At 43.2% G+C, this 16,395-nt stretch overlaps 1 protein-coding gene across 1 annotated transcript in view; it reads left to right on the top strand.

The window, feature by feature from the left end:
• The window catches only part of BRDT (bromodomain testis associated), a 225,683-nt gene that overhangs the window by 148,184 nt on the left and 61,104 nt on the right, over nt 1-16,395 (top strand). The window contains exons 13-14 of the mRNA XM_073593152.1: nt 8,480-8,526; nt 13,077-13,284. Of these exons, the coding sequence (XP_073449253.1) occupies nt 8,480-8,526; nt 13,077-13,284 (255 nt within the window). The remainder of the gene's footprint in view (nt 1-8,479; nt 8,527-13,076; nt 13,285-16,395) is intronic.

The raw sequence follows: 16,395 nt of genomic DNA, 5'->3' as shown, positions 1-16,395 counted from the left end.
GTTCTGGCTGTGTAATTCCCGAAATGGGTTTACTAACACATTTAGGTTAATTCAATAATTCAGTAAACAGAAATCTAAATTATGTGGGTTATGTTTTGCATGTAATTGCAAATGACCAATCCCTAACTAAAATAAACGTTACTGAGTTTTCATTTTAGGGCAGCCACATACATGAGCAGATCCAAAATTACTTTTTATTGTCTCCAACAATAGTGCTTCTACTACTTCCATTATACGAAATGGGGAAGTGGATACCTTTCACTAAACACCTTACATCGGCCCACCCATACACCTTCGTTTTGGGCAAAAATGACAGGTCCATTTTTAAAGTGTTGATGGACTTTTAGGCCATATTTGATCATAGCCACTCATGAAAATGCATCTACAATGCATTATAAGTGCCATGTAACCAGCTCTTCCCAGAACAACCACATCTTTACTCAACATTGGCTGACAGAAGCCAACAGCAGTTGACCAGCTTGAACATGTATTGCAATACATGGTAACAAAGAATTCCCACCTTACATGTAAGAGTTTTCTGTAGGTAAGGGTTAACGTGGAAACACCTCTTTAGTATCTGATGTGTTCTATATACTGTCGGTATAGAAAAGAATCACCCCCCTTTAAAATAATCATATTCTTTTGCTTTCAAGCCTGAAATGAAGACCGTTCTTTTGTTTTTATCCAGCTGTATTTACTTGGTGCAACGTATAACATCCAAGTGAAAGCTAGAACAACAATGTGTCAGAAAAAAATGAAACCTTTTCAAAAACAGAATCGCTGAGTTAAAAAAAAAAAAAAAAAGATCGCCCCCTTGTGTCAGTATTTTGTTGAACCACCTTTTTGCTTTGATTACAGCCTTTAGTCTGCTGGGATATGCCTCTACTAACTTTACACATCTAGACTTTGCAATATTTGCCCACTCCTCTTTGCAGAACTGATCATGTTCAGTTAAATTTGATGGTGACTGTTTGTGGACTGCAGTCTTCAAGTCGTCCACAGATTTTCAATGGTGTTCAAGTCTTGGCTCTGACTAAGCCATGCAAGGACATTCACCCCTTTCTCCTTCAGCCACTGTGGTCATTTTTGTTGTGTGCTTTGGGTCATTGTCATGTTGGAAGGTAAACCTTTTTCCCATTGACAACTTTCTGGTAGAGGGCAGCAGATTTTCCTCAAAAATTTGATGGTTTTTTGCCCCATACATTTTTTTTCTTCTATCCTGATAAGTGTTCCCTACTGCCGAGAAACACCCCCATTACCACCTACATGCTTTACTGTTGGAATGGTGTTATTTGGATGGTGAGCTGTATTGGATACAGACATACTGTTTGGTGTTGAGGCCAAATAATTCAATTGTAGTCTCATCTGACTATAACACCTTTTTCCATCTGGCCTCAGCATCTTCAAGCTCAGTCATAACTGCATGTGGCCTTTCTTGAGGAATTACTTTTTTTTTTTTGGCATCCATCCCATGCAAGCCACATTTGTGGAGAATTTTTGATATTGTTGTCACATGCACACAGTGGCCACTCTTTGACATAAATTCCTGCAACCACTTCAGAGTTGCTGTAGGCCTCTTGGTAGCCTCTCTGACCAGTTTCCTCCTGGCTCTCACATCCCGTTTGGAGCGACATCCAGGGAGGGTCAATGTTGTGCCAAATACCTTCCACTTAATATTAGACTTCACTGTGTATGTGGGCATTGATAAAGCATTTGAAATTTTTTTGTATCCATCTCCCGACTTGCGCCTGTCCACACGCTCTTAACGCTGAACCAATCATAGTTACATAGTAGGTGAGGTTGAAAAAAGACACACGTCCATCAAGTCCAACCCATGTGTGTGATTATATGTCAGTATTACATTTGTATATCCCTGTACATTGCGGTTGTTCAGGTGCTTATCTAATAGTTTCTTTTAAACTATCAATGCTTCCCGCTGAGACCACCGCCAGTGGAAGGGAATTCCACATCCTTGCCGCTCTTACAGTAAAGAACCCTCTACGTAGTTTAAGGTTAAACCTCTTTTCTTCTAATTTTAATGAGTGGCCACGAATCTTGTTAAACTCCCTTAGGTGAAAAAGTTTTATTGTGGCGTCACCAGTACGGTATTTGTATATTGAAATCATATCCCCTCTCAAGCGTCTCTTCTCCAGAGAGAATAAGTTCACTGCTCGCAACCTTTCCTCATAACTAATATCCTCCAGACCCTTTATTCGCTTTTTTGCCCTTCTTTGTACTCGCTCCATTTCCAGTACATCCTTCCTGAGGACTGGTGCCCAGAACTGGACAGCATACTCTAGGTGCGGCCGGACCAGAGTCTTGTAGAGCGTGAGAATTATCGTTTTATCTCTGGAGTTGATCCCCTTTTTAATGCATGCCAATATTCTGTTTGCTTTGTTAGCAGCAGCTTGGCATTGCATGCCATTGCTGAACCTATCATTTACTAGGACCCCCAGGTCCTTTTTTCCATTTTAGATTCCCCCAGAGATTCTCCCCCCAGTGTATAGATTGAATTAATATTTTTGCCACCCAAATGCTTTATTTTAAATTTTTCTACATTGAACCTCATTTGCCATGTAGTTGCCCACCCCATTAATTTATTCAGATCTTTTTGCAAGGTTTCCACATCCTGCGGAGAAGTTATTGCCCTGCTTATCTTAGTATCTTCTGCAAATACAGAAATTGAACTGTTTACCCCATCCTCCAGGTCGTTTATGAACAAATTAAATAGGATTGGTCCCAGCACAGAAACCTGGGAGACCCCACTACCCACCCCTGACCATTCCGAGTTCTCCCCATTTATCACCACCCTCTGAACTCGCCCTTTTAGCCAGTTTTCAATCCATGTACTCACCCTATGGTCCATGCCAACAGACCTTGTTTTGTACAGTAAACGTTTATGGGGAACTGTGTCAAATGCTTTTGCAAAATCCAGATACACCATGTCTACGGGCCTTCCTTTATCTAGATGGCAACTCACCTCCTTATAGAAGGTTAATAGATTGGTTTGGCAAGAATGACTCTTCATGAATCCATGCTGATTACTGCTAATGATACCGTTCTCATTATTAAAATCTTGTATGTAGTCCCTTATCATCCCCTCCAAGGGTTTACATACTATTGATGTTAGGCTAACTGGTCTGTAAGTCCCAGGGATGTATTTTGGGTCCTTTTTAAATATTGGTGCTACATTGGCTTTTCTCCAATCAGCTGGTAACATTCCAGTCAGTAGACTGTCAGTAAAAATGAGGAACAATGGTCTGGCAATTACTTGACTGAGTTCCCTAAGTACCCTCGGGTGCAAGTCATCTGGTCCCAGTGATTTATTAATGTTAAGTTTCTCAAGTCTAATTTTAATTCTGTCCTCTGTTAACCGTGGAAGTGCTTCCTGTGTTGTGTCATGAGGATAAACACTGCAGTTTTGGTTACTGAAGCCCCCCGATTCCCTCGTGAAGACTGAGGAGAAGAATAAATTCAATATCTTCGCCATCTCCCCATCCTTAGTAACCAGATGTCCTTCCTCATTCTTTATGGGGCCAATATGGTCTGTCCTCCCTTTTTTACTGTTTACATACTTAACCACTTCAATAGCAGGCACTTAGACACCTTCCTGCCCAAGCCAATTTTCAGCTTTCAGCGCTGTCGCAATTTGAATGACAATTGCGCGGTCATACTACACTGTACCCAAACAAATTTTTGTATCCTTTTGTTCCCACAAATAGAGCTTTCTTTTGGTGGTATTTGATCACCTCTGTGATTTTTATTTTGTGTGCAACAAATAAAAAAAGACCGAAAATTTTGAAAAAGAAAAAGTTTTTCTTTGTTTCTGTTAAATTTTTTTGTAAATAAGTACGTTTTCGTCTTCAACGATGGGCAGTGATAAGGCGACACTGGGCACCGATGAGGTGACAATGATAGGCGGCAGTGGTATGCTGCACTGATGGGCACTCATAGGTGGCACTGATGGGCACTCGTAGGTGGCACTGATGGGCACTTATGGGTGGCACTGATGGGTGGCACTGATGGGTGGCATTGCTGGGCATCACTTAATTATTCTGTTACATAATGGTGCCAGTCAGTGCCCATATGTGGGCACTGATTGGCGCAGATTTGGCATTAATTTGCACATATGGATGGCCATGAGGGATGTACCTGGCCATCCATATGTTATGTGCCACTTTGGTGGTCCTGGCGGCTTCCCTGGTGGTCCAGTGTGGGCATCCGAGGGGGGGCTGCGCTGATAAACAATCAGCACAGACCCCCCCCGTCAGGAGAGCTGCCTGATCGGCTCTCCTCTACTCGCGTCTGTCAGACGTGAGTGAGGAAAAGCCGATCACCGGCTCTTACTGTTTACATCGTGATCAGCCGTGATTGGACACGGCTGATCACGTGGTAAAGAGCCTCTGACGCAAGCTTCTTACCAAGATCGGTGTGTCAGACTGACACACCGCACCACCGATCGCCGGGAGGCTGTTATCCTGCAGAACATCATATGACGCCCAGTCAGGATAACACAACCACCGCCCGGCCGTCATTCTGCTATAGGCCGGGCGGGAAGTGGTTAAAGAATTTCTTGGGATTTTTTTTTGCTCTCCTCCGCTATGTCTTTCATGTTCTTTCTTAGCCGTCCTTATTGCACCCTTACATATCTTGTTGCATTCTTTATAAAGTCTGAATGCTGATGATCCCTCAACCCGGTATTTTTTTTTTTAAGGCCTTCGCCTTTGCTTTTATATGCATTTTTACATTGGAGTTAAGCCATCCATGACTTTTGATCACTTTTTTAAATTTATTACCCAATGGGATGCATTGGCTAATGCCCTTATTTAATATGCTCTTAAAGCAAACCCATCTCTCCTCCGTGTTTTTTTTTTTTTTATCCCAGTTTATGCCTTTTAGCAAGGCTCGTAGTTTAGGGAAGTTGGCTCTTTTGAAATTCAGTGTCTTTGTATTCCCCTTATGTTTCCTATTTGTGTGATTTATACTGAAGCCAATTGAGCTGTGATCGCTGTTACCTAAATTGCCCCATATTTCCACATCTGTGATCAGGTTTGTAGTGTTGGTAATCAGTAGATCCAGTAACGCTTTATTTCTAGTTGGTGCGTCTACCATTTGACCCATAAAATTGTCCTGCAAGACATTTAGGAACTGGCGAGCCTTAGATGAATGCACGGTTCCCTTCGCCCAGTCTGTCTGGATAGTTAAAATCCCCCATTATAACACTTCTCATCCTTGCTGCTAATCCAAATTGTGATAGGAGATCTGTCTCCCCTTCCTCCCTCAGGTTAGGGGGCCTATAGCATACTCCCAGTATTATTTTCCCCTTGGCTTCATCCCTTTGGAGCTTCACCCATAAGGATTCCACCTCCTCCCTAGCTCCCTTAATGATGTCATTTCTCACATTCACTTGTTTATTATTATGGATATATAGGCATACCCCTCCCTTTTTTTACCCTCTCTATCCTTGCGATAAAGGGTATACCCTTGAATGTTTGCCAGCCAATCATGAGAGCTGTTGAACCAGGACTTTGAAATTCCCACAAAATCCAAATCCTCCTCGTGCAACAGTATCTCTAGTTCACCCATCTTGTCCACCAGACTCCTGGCATTGGTGAACATGCCACATAGTTTAGACCGGTCGCATATTACATAGTAAGGGAGTACCACATTACATAGTTAGTCAGGTTACATAGTTAGTCCATCCAGTTCAACCTTAAAAACAATAAATAAATAAAATAAAAAATATCGTACAATCCAATATACCCAATTTTATACCCTTAGTTGATCCAGAGGAAGGCAAAAAACCCCAACAGAGCATGCTCCAATTTGCTACAGCAGGGGAAAAAATTCCTTCCTGATCCCCCAAGAGGCAATCGGATTTTCCCTGGATCAACTGCCTATAAATGTTAGTACCCAGTTATATTATGTACATTTAGGAAAGTATCCAGGCCTTTCTTAAAGCAATCTACTGAGCTGGCCAGAACCACCTCTGGCGGGAGTCTATTCCACATTTTCACAGCTCTTACTGTGAAGAAACTTTTGCGTATTTGGAGATGAAATCTCTTTTACTCTAGACGTAAAGAGTGCCCCCGTGTCCTCTGGGTTGATCGTAAAGAGAATAACTCAAGTTCACTATATGGACCCCTTATATATTTGAACATGTTGATCATATCCCCCCTTATTCTCCTCTTCTCAAGAGTGAATAAATTCAGTTCCTCTAATCTTTCCTCATAGCTGAGCTCCTCCATGCCTCTTATCAGTTTGATTGCCCTTCTCTGCACTTTCTCCAGTTCCCCGATATCCTTTTTGAGAACTGGTGCCCAAAACTGAACTGCATACTCCAGATGAGGTCTTACTAATGATTTGAACAGGGGCAACATTATATCTTTATCTCTAGAGTCCATACCTCTCCTAATACAAGAAAGGACTTTGCTTGCTTTGGAAACCGCAGCTTGGCATTGCATGCTATTATTGAGCTTATGATCTACCAAAACCCCCAGATCCTTCTCCACCATGGATTCCCCCAGTTGTACTCCCCCTAGCATGTATGATGCATGCATATTCTTAGCCCCCAAGTGCATAACTTTACATTTCTCAACATTAAACCTCATCTGCCACATAGTCGCCCAATTAGACAGTGCATTGAGGTCGGCTTGTAAATTGGAGACATCCTGTAAGGATGTTATTCCACTGCATAGCTTGGTGTCATCTGCAAAGACAGAAATGTTACTTTCGATCCCAGACCCAATATCATTTATAAAGATATTAAAAAGTAAGGGTCCCAGCACTGAACCTTGGGGTACACCACTGATAACCTTAGACCATTCAGAGTAAGAATCATTAACCACTACTCTCTGTTTTCTATCCATTTACAAACTGATATTTCCAAGCCTGTAGACCTTACCTTAAACATGAGCCGCGTTTGGGGAACTGTGTCGAACGCTTTTGCAAAATCCAAGTATACCACGTCCACAGCCACCCCTCTGTCCAAGATTTTACTTACCTCTTCATAAAAAGAAATCGTGTTTGTCTGACAACTTCGGTCTTTCATGAATCCATGCTGTCTGTTGCTTAAAATGTTTTTTTCCCTCAAGAACTCGTCTATGTGGTCTTTTATTAAACGTTCCAGTATCTTCCCGACTATAGAAGTTAAATGAACAGGTCTATAGTTACTTGGTAAAGACTTTGATCCCTTTTTAAATATAGGCACCACGTTCGCCCTGCGCCAATCCAGTGGTACTATTCCCGTCATTAATGAGTCCCTAAAAATTAGATACAATGGCTTTGAAACTACAGAGCTCAATTCTTTTAGGATCCGTGGGTGGATTCCATCAGGTCCAGGTGCTTTATCCACCTTTATTCTGTCTAAATAATTCTGGACCATATCACTTTTGAGCCATTGTGGATCATTCGAGGTTGTTTCACTACCACCCCCATTATGGACGTAAGCTCCCCCATGCTCCTTTGTATACACAGAGCTGAAGAAAGTATTTAATAAATTTGCCTTCTCTTTGTCCCCAGTCACCCAGTCTAGATTATTTTGTAAAGGGCCTACATGCTCAGACCTGACCTTTTTACTATTAATATATTTGAAGAAATTTTTGGGGTTTGTCCTACTATCTTTTGCAATCTGTCGTTCCTTTTGAATTATCCTCTTATCGGGTGTTACAAGATTGCAACTAGGACTTGCTACTATACTTAGCTTGGGTTTATGTGCTTTGGTTAACCTACCACTAATGCCCCCAATACTGCCCTCTGGAATATGTTCAGCGCTGACTATCTCTACCTCTGGTCCCCCCCCCACCGCCTAGCGCCTAGTTAAAAAACCCCTCTAACTCTTTGGCCATCTTCATTCCCAGCTGATCTGCACCCTCCTCATTTAGGTGCAGTTCGTCCCTTCTATAGTACCGGTTATCAACTGAAGTCGGCCCAGTCCTCCAGAAACCCAAACCCCTCCTCACTACATCAAAATGACCAATTTACTTTTTTCACAGTTGAAAGTCAAATGGCTTTGTGTGCTATTGAGAAGGTGATTAGCTATACCTGATTGAGGGATGGGGTGATCCTTTTTTGCAACTCAGTGATTCTGTTTTTGATTTTTTTTTTTTTTTTTTTCTGACATGTTTAATTTTTGTAAATGTGAATACAGATGGATAAAACAAACTGTGTCTGTCTTCATTTCAGGTTGCAAAGCAACAAAATGTGATTATTTTAAAGGGGGTGATTCTTTTCTATACCCACTGTATGAAACTGTCTAGGACCCGAACATCCCTTTCTACTGTGTGGTGCAGGTTGGTAACTATAAAGTGCTGTAATCCCTTTGCAATATATATAGATATAGATATAGATATACTCTCTGTACATTATGTTCATCTTGTTGATGTATGTATGATGGTTCTAGCTCTTTGTATCCTCTAAAATTGAGCTTCTTGGAAGATTTATAAGGCACAAGTAACATGTTTGCCTTCCTCGTTTTCAGAAACTCACGCTTCTAATAAGAATATTCTTCATGTGAAGGAAAACCGGGTAAATACTAATCACTAATGCTGACACTTTTTGCTACTGTAATTTTTATGGTGCAAACCTGTGAGATTATATTATTGGCTCAAGTAATGTAATATACAATCAGTGCAATATACACTATATTGTCAAAAGTATTGGGACACCTGCCTGCACATGAACTTTAATGGCATCCTAGTCTTGGTCCGTAGGGTTCAATATGGAGTTGGCCCACCCTTTGCAGCTATAACTGCTTCAATTCTTCTGGGAAGGCTGTCCACAAGATTTAGGCGTGTGTCTATGGGAATGTTTGACCATTCTTCCACAAGCACATTTGTGAAGTCGGCACTGAGATGAGAGAGCCTGGCTCAGTCTCCGCTCTAAGAACACCTTTGAGATAATTATCGGGTTGAGATCAGGACTCTGTACAGGCCAGTCAAGTTCCTCCACCCCAAACTTCCTCATCCGGGTCTTTTTGGACATTGTTTTGTGCACTGGTGCGCAGTCATGTTAGAACAGTTTGGGGATGGCCCGTTCATGTTCCAACAAAGTTGGGAGCATGAAATTGTCCAAAATGTTTTGGTATGCTGACACCTTAAGAGTTCCCTTCAATGGAACTAAGGGACCAAGCCAACCCCTATGTAGCAATAACTCACGGTGGAGCTACTGGTTTAAAGCGGGCTGTTACCGTCACCTTCGTTGCCTCAATTTCACCAGAACCGGGTCTAGGGTCCCGTTGAGCTTAATACCAGACAATGTAGGCATTGGACACTTGAGTATCTTTTCCAAGGTTTTAATAAAGAATAACTAAAGGAAGTAGCAGGAAAGAGGTAGAAGAAGAGTTGCAGGGAAGTTCAAATACCTTTTCTTAGTGTAGTATTAGGAATTGGAATCTTGTAGATGAATGTACTCTCCTTTTTAGAATTGAATCTTTGCCCGCTCGGATAGGTTTCTCTCACTAACCTAGCAGCCAGTACGCAACACGAACAAAAGTCTCTGCCACAGACTTGAATGTAATAGAAACCTGTACGATCCTCTGCCACAGGATGTAATGGTTTACGATGCACAACAAACACAGCACTAGAACCTTTAAGCCGACCCGGCAGTACTATGTGGTAGGTTAACTTTTAGGATGCGTCCTCCAACTGAGTCACCAGGCCCCTCTCCAGACCAGCACTCTGCATGATCCTTCCATGACGGGTCCTCCCCTGGGATCTTCTCAGTTGTCCAGCTTTCTCCCGTAGGACAGACAGCACAGGACCATTCCTTCGCTGCTGTGGTGGACTCACCCACACGCTGCAGAAACGTGGTCCTCCCGGTTGGAGGACCACGAGGTAGTACTCCTAACACATACCTGTCGGCCAGGAGGGCCAGCAAGTGGAACGAAAGAAACCCTAAAACATGGCGTCTGTCCCATAAATACCCTCTCCCAGAATGCAACTCGGAGGACCACCTCCACCGAGTTATCTCCGGGACAGAGGAGCACTTATACACTTTAACGTTTTGCCTTTCCAACACTGACCCACAACGACACCCACAGGCACAGTGCGAAACTACATGCAACACAGCCAAACTGTAACAGAGGCTAAATCTGAGTATATATGAATAGGTAACCCACTAAATTTACCTATAAGCAGTAGATTGAGAAATCTACCAGCGCTACACCTAAAAAAAACTACCCCACACCCTAATCCCCCCTTCCCCAAATGATTTTGGAGGGGTGGCCAAATACTTTTGGCATTAGTGTGGATGAGCGAGTTTTGGGTGGACGAACTTGACTGGCCTGCACAGAGTCCTGACTTAAACCCAATAGAACACCTTTGGGATGAATTGGAGCGCAGACTGCAAGCCAGACCTTCTCGTCCAACATCAGTGCCTGACTTCACAAATGCGCTTCTGGAAGAATGGTCAAACAATCCCATAGACACACTCCTAAACCTTGTGGACAGCCTTCCCAAAAGAGTTGAAGCTGTTAGCACCTGTCAGTCAATTGTGAATGATCTTCAAAGTGTCTCCAACCAATTTATTGACAAAAGCCCAAAGCCTGTCAACACAGGACTATTTTAAGTGTATGACCCTAGCATTCTTCCTGCAGAATGAACTGTTAGTATTAAAGGAGGCATTTAGGAATATTAAGTGTGTGTGTGTGTGTGTGTGTGTGTGAAATGTAAGACCTATGTTCCTATTTTTTTCAGTTCATGGGCTTTGTAAATAAGCCATGGATTAAAATTTCCTACTATTGCACTTTGCTCCGGGTCCTTATTTGATTTTTATTGTATGTTAGGCAGTGACTGGATCCCACCAGACTGGTTGGACTTAAATTGACATTAAGGCTGGGTTCACACTTATGTGAATTGGATGCGAGTTTCCCCCACCTCCAATTCGCACGCCGGGAGAGTGTGACCGGCTTTTAATGGAGTCGGTTCAAACACATCCAGGGCAGCCGCGGTCCACATTTGGAAAGGGTGCTGTGCATCTTTTGGTTTCCGATTCGGGTGCGAATTCAGGCAAAAAAAAACAAAAAAAAACAAACATGTCATACTTACCTGCTCTGTGCAGTGGGTTTGCATAGAGCAGTCCTAATCCTCCTCTTCTCGGGTCCCTCACTGGCGCTCCTGGCTCCTCCTTTTCAGCCAGTGCCCCAAACAGCAAGCCACTCGCATGCATTGAATGCTTGAAGTTAAAAAAAAAAAAAAAAAAAAAAAAAAAAAAAAAAACCTTGAGCCTTTAAAACCACTTTAAACAAGAAGTATGGCTTTAAAAAAAAAAAATTATACTCGCCTAGGTGATCCGATTCTGCTACATTTGCCCCCTATAGGCTCTGTAGTGAGAACTGAGTAATCAAACACCACTGATCGCTCAGTTCTCCTCCTCTGCTTTGAGCATTTGAGCAGAGAGCTGACTGTCACTGAAGCACTGGGTTGTGGAGGGGGTTAGAGGGTCTGGTTTAGGTTCTTGGTGACTCAGAGGCTGAGCCAGGTGCTTATCCAGGCTTCTGGGTGGATCCTGACCATATTGTCGGGATCTTTTCAGAGCCTGGACCAGGTTCTGTGGACAGAAAACTGATCACAGGAGTGCAGAACGAACTGCACTCCTGTGATCCACAGGAGTAGCATACCAAAAAAGCTTTGGCCATACTTCTCCTTTTTAAAGGCCCAGGTATTTGGTACACTGGCTCTTGCCAACTTGGTAGTGTTCTACAGTATTGCATTAGTCCCTCTGTTATGCTTTGAAAGTGCTTACTCGGGAAACTTTGTAGCCTCTTTTATCCTTTCATTCTTGAACTTGGAAAGGATGTATGCAGGGGCGGCCCGTCTATTAGGGGCGCCCATGCGCCGCCCCCCCATCCATGCGTCCGGCCCCCATGCAGAACGTCGGATGCATGAATTCCATTAATTCCAGTGGGGGAGCCAGAGGCTCCAATAGGCTTCAAAAAAGGGTGGACTCGGGTGGCAGAGCACAGTGAACTGAGCCCACCCAGTTGTGTAACAATCGCAAATGAAAATTCTCTATTTTCACACTCATTCTCCTCCCGGCTTTCAGGAAGCGGGTCTAAGACCTGTTTCCCAATTGGTTGTAAGGAGCAGCGTTCCGACTGGCCGCCAAGGAGGGAGGAGACAGAAGCTGCAGTGATGCCCGCGGAGAAGAGCAGGGGAAGCCACCTGTTGCCTGGGTGAAGCGCTGCCCGCCATAGATGGGGGTAAGTGCTCCGGGACCGACCTGAGAGGGGTGGCTGCACGGTTTGATGACCTCCCCCTCCCCCCCCCCCCCCGAAAAAAATTACCACCAGCTGCCACTGGATGCATGTATGCATTTTTGCGTGTGTATGTGTATATACAGTACGTATGTATGTGTGTGTGTGTATGAAAGGGCTTCTGAAAAGCTAAAAAAGGCAGTGTAACGTTACAGCAAATGGTGCTGGACAACCCAGACCAAAGCAATTCAAGCTGAACTTCAGGCACACCTTGATGTTTTTAAATACATTCCTTAATAGCTGCAAAGGACATAAATCCACTTTGTAGCGATGACACCATCTCTGTGGTGTCCAAATCCTTTGCAGAGAGCAGAGCTGTGGGAGGGGCCCAGCAAGCCCCACCCACTACACACTTCCTGCTGAAAACTGCAGAAGCGGGTGGGTACAAGACCAGTCACCCTGCACAAGAGGAGAGAGCAGCAGGGACCGGTTTTATTACAAAACGCTCCTGCACAGAAGAGAAGATTCACAATGGATTACTGCACAGATCTGGAAGAAAAAACGTAAAGCACACCAAGATTCAAGAAAGAATACGCGTTACTCTTGTACTTGGACAATATTTGCTTAACTTGAAGTTAGCTTTATTTTACACAGGCATTCTTGTGACAATGTGTGTGTTTGTTTTTTTGTTTTTTTTTTTGGGGGGGGGGGGATGGTTTTAATGGGCAGCTGTGGTTTCATTTCTAATGTAAATATGTATGTAATGTAAGCTTACAGTTTAGGATTATTCCTTTGTCTCAAAAGCTATGGATAAATTAAGCTTCTTGCTTCAAGTCTACTATTTTAATTCTATAAATGCATTGCTTGTTTTTTTTTCCCCCAGTTATCTCATACTGTTGCATCTAAAGTGCCCTCAACTGCAAAGTGTTCATTCTCAAAAGGCCCATCACATCCTGTAAAAGGCCCATCACATCCTGTAAAAGGCCCATCACATCCTGTAAAAGGCCTATCATATCCTGTAAAAGCCCCAGTGGAATCTCTTCTTCATGATACATTTGAATTACCAGACTGCCTTCTTCTACCACCATTAGGTAAATGATTCTGCTGATCTCTCCTTTTATAATCCTAACCATTTTGTTGACATACACGATATACAGTACTGTGCAAAAGTCTTAGGCAGGTGTGAAAAAATGCTGTAAATTATGAATGCTTTCATGACTGAAGTGGTCATCTTTTCTCCTCCGATAACCACAACCCTTTCCCAATTAACTTATGCCCCCGATAACAAACGACGCTGACACAGTTTTTTCGCTGGAATGATACAGTATCTCACAAAAGTGAGTACACCCCTCACATTTTTGTAAATATTTTATTCTATCTTTTCATGTGACAACACTGAAGAAAAGACACTTTGCTACAATGTAAAGTAGTGAGTTTCCAGCTTGTATAACAGTGTAAATTTGCTGTCCCCTCAAAATAACTCAACACTCAGCCATTAAATTTAAACCGCTGGCAACAAAAGTGAGTACACCCCTAAGTGAAAATGTCCAAATTGGGCCCAAAGTGTCAATATTGTGTGTGGCCACCATTATTTTCCAGCACTGCCTTTACCCTCTTGGGCATGGAGTTCACCAGAGCTTCACAAGTTGCCACTGGAATCCTCTTCCACTCCTCCATGACATCACAGAGCTGGTGGATGTTGGAGACCTTGCACTCCTCCACCTCCTGTTTGAGGATGCCCAACACATGCTCAGTAGGATTTAGGTCTGAAGACATGCTTGGCCAGTCCATCACCTTTACCCTCAGCTTCTTTAACAAGGTAGTGGCCGTCTTGGAGATTTGTTTGCAGACGTTGTGTTGGAATACTGCCCTGCGAAGGGAGGGGATCATGCTCTGCTTCAGTATCTCACTGTACATGTTGGCCTTCATGGTTTCCTCAATGAACTATAGCTCACCAGTGCTGGCAGCACCCATGCAGCCCCAGACCATGACACTCCCACCACCATGCTTGACTGTGGGCTTGACACGCTTGTCTTTGTACTCCTCACATGGTTGCCGCCATATACGCTTGACACCATCTGAACCAAATGAGTTTATCTTGGTCTCATAAGACCACAGGACATGGTTCCAGAAATCCATGTACTTAGTCTGCTTGTCTTCAGCAATCTTTTTGTGGGCTTTCTTGAGCATCATTTTAAGAAGGGGCTTTTTTTTGGGACGACAGCCATGCAGACCAATTTGATGCAGTGTGCGGCGTATAGTCAGAGCACTGACAGGCTGACCCCCCCACCCCTTCAACCTCTGCAGCAATGCTGGCAGCACTCATACGTCTATTTCCCAAAGACAACCTCTGGATATGATGCTGAGCATGTGCATTCAACTTCTTTGGTCAACCATGGCGAGGCCTGTTCTTAATGGAACCTGTCCTGTTAAATCACTGTATACAGGTGATACTCGAAAAATTAGAATATCGTGAAAAAGTTAATTTATTTCACTAATGCAACTTAAAAGGTGAAACTAATATACGAGATAGACTCATTACATGCAAAGCAAGATAGTTCAAGCAGTGATTTGTCATAATTGTGGTGATTATAGCTTACAGCTCATGAAAACCCCAAATCCACAATCTCAGAAAATTAGAATATTGTGAAAAGGTGCAATATTCTAGGCTCAAAGTGTCCCACTCTAATCAGCTAATTAAGCCATGACGCCTGCAAAAAGGGTTCCTGAGCCTTTAAATGGTCTCTCAATCTGGTTCAGTAGGAATCACAATCATGGGAAAGACTGCTGACCTGATAGTTGTGCAGAAAACCATCATTGACACCCTCCATGAGGAGGGAAAGCCTCAAAAGGTAATTGCAAAGCAAGTTGGATGTTCCCAAAGTGCTGTTTCAAAGCACATTAATAGAAAGTTATGTGGAAGGGAAAAGTGTGGAAGAAAAAGGTGCACAAGCAGCAGGGATGACCGCAGCCTGGAGAGGATTGTCAGGAAAAGGCCATTCAAAAGTGTTGGGGACTTTCACAAGTAGTAGACTGAGGCTGGAGTCGGTGCATTAAGAGCCACCACACACAGACTGATCCTAGACATGGGCTTCAAATGTTGTATTTCTCTTGTCAAGCCACTCCTGAACAGCAAACAACGTCAGAAGCGTCTTACCTGGGCTAAAGAAAAACAGACCTGGTCTGTTGCTCAGTGGTCCAAAGTCCTCTTTTATGATGAGAGCAATTCTTGCATCTCATTTGGAAACCAAGGACCCAGAGTATGGAGGAAGAATGGAGAGGCACAAACTGCAAAATGCTTGAAGTTCAGTGTGAAGTTTCCACAGTTTGTGTTGATTTGGGGAGTCATGTCATCTGCTGTGTTGGTCCACTGTGCTTCATTAAGTCCAGGGTCAACGCAGCCATCTACCAGGAGATTTTGGAGCACTTCATGCTTCCTTCCACAGACGAGCTCTATGGGGATGCTGACTTCATTTTCCAGCAGGACTTGGCACCTGCCCACACTGCCAAAAGCACCAAAACCTGGTTCAATGACCGTGGGATTATTGTGCTTGATTGGCCAGCAAACTCGCCTGACCTGAACCCCATAGAGAATCTATGGGGCATTGTCAAGAGAAAGATATGAGACCGAACAATGCAGAAGAGCTGAAGGCCGCTATTGAAGCATCTTGGTCTTCCATAACACCTCAGCAGTGCCACAGGCTGATAGCTTCCATGCCATGCCGCATTGAGGCAGTAATTGCTGCAAAAGGGGCCCAAACCAAATACTGAGTACATATGCATGCTTATACTTTTTAGAGGTCTGATATTGTTCTATGTACAATCCTTGTTTTATTGATTGCATGTAATATTCTAATTTTCTGAGATTGTGGATTTGGGGTTTTCATGAGCTGTAAGCCATAATCATCACAATTATGACAAATCACGGCTTGAACTATCTTGCTTTGTATGTAATGAGTCTATCTCATATATTGGTTTCATCTTTTAAGTTGCATTAGTGAAATAAATGAACTTTTGCACGATATTTTAATTTTTCGAGTATCACCTGTAGTCTTGGCCACCGTGCTGCAGCTCAGTTTCAGGGTCTTGGCAATCTTCTTATACCCTAGGCCATCTTTATGTAGAGCAACAATTCTTTTTTTCAGATCCTCAGAGAGTTCTTTGCCATGAGGTGCCATGTTGAACTTCCAATGACCAGTATG

This window comes from Aquarana catesbeiana, linkage group LG07 (genome assembly GCF_042186555.1).
Source record: "Aquarana catesbeiana isolate 2022-GZ linkage group LG07, ASM4218655v1, whole genome shotgun sequence".
Taxonomy (NCBI): domain Eukaryota; kingdom Metazoa; phylum Chordata; class Amphibia; order Anura; family Ranidae; genus Aquarana; species Aquarana catesbeiana.
This window is presented reverse-complemented; position numbering and strand designations above follow the sequence as displayed.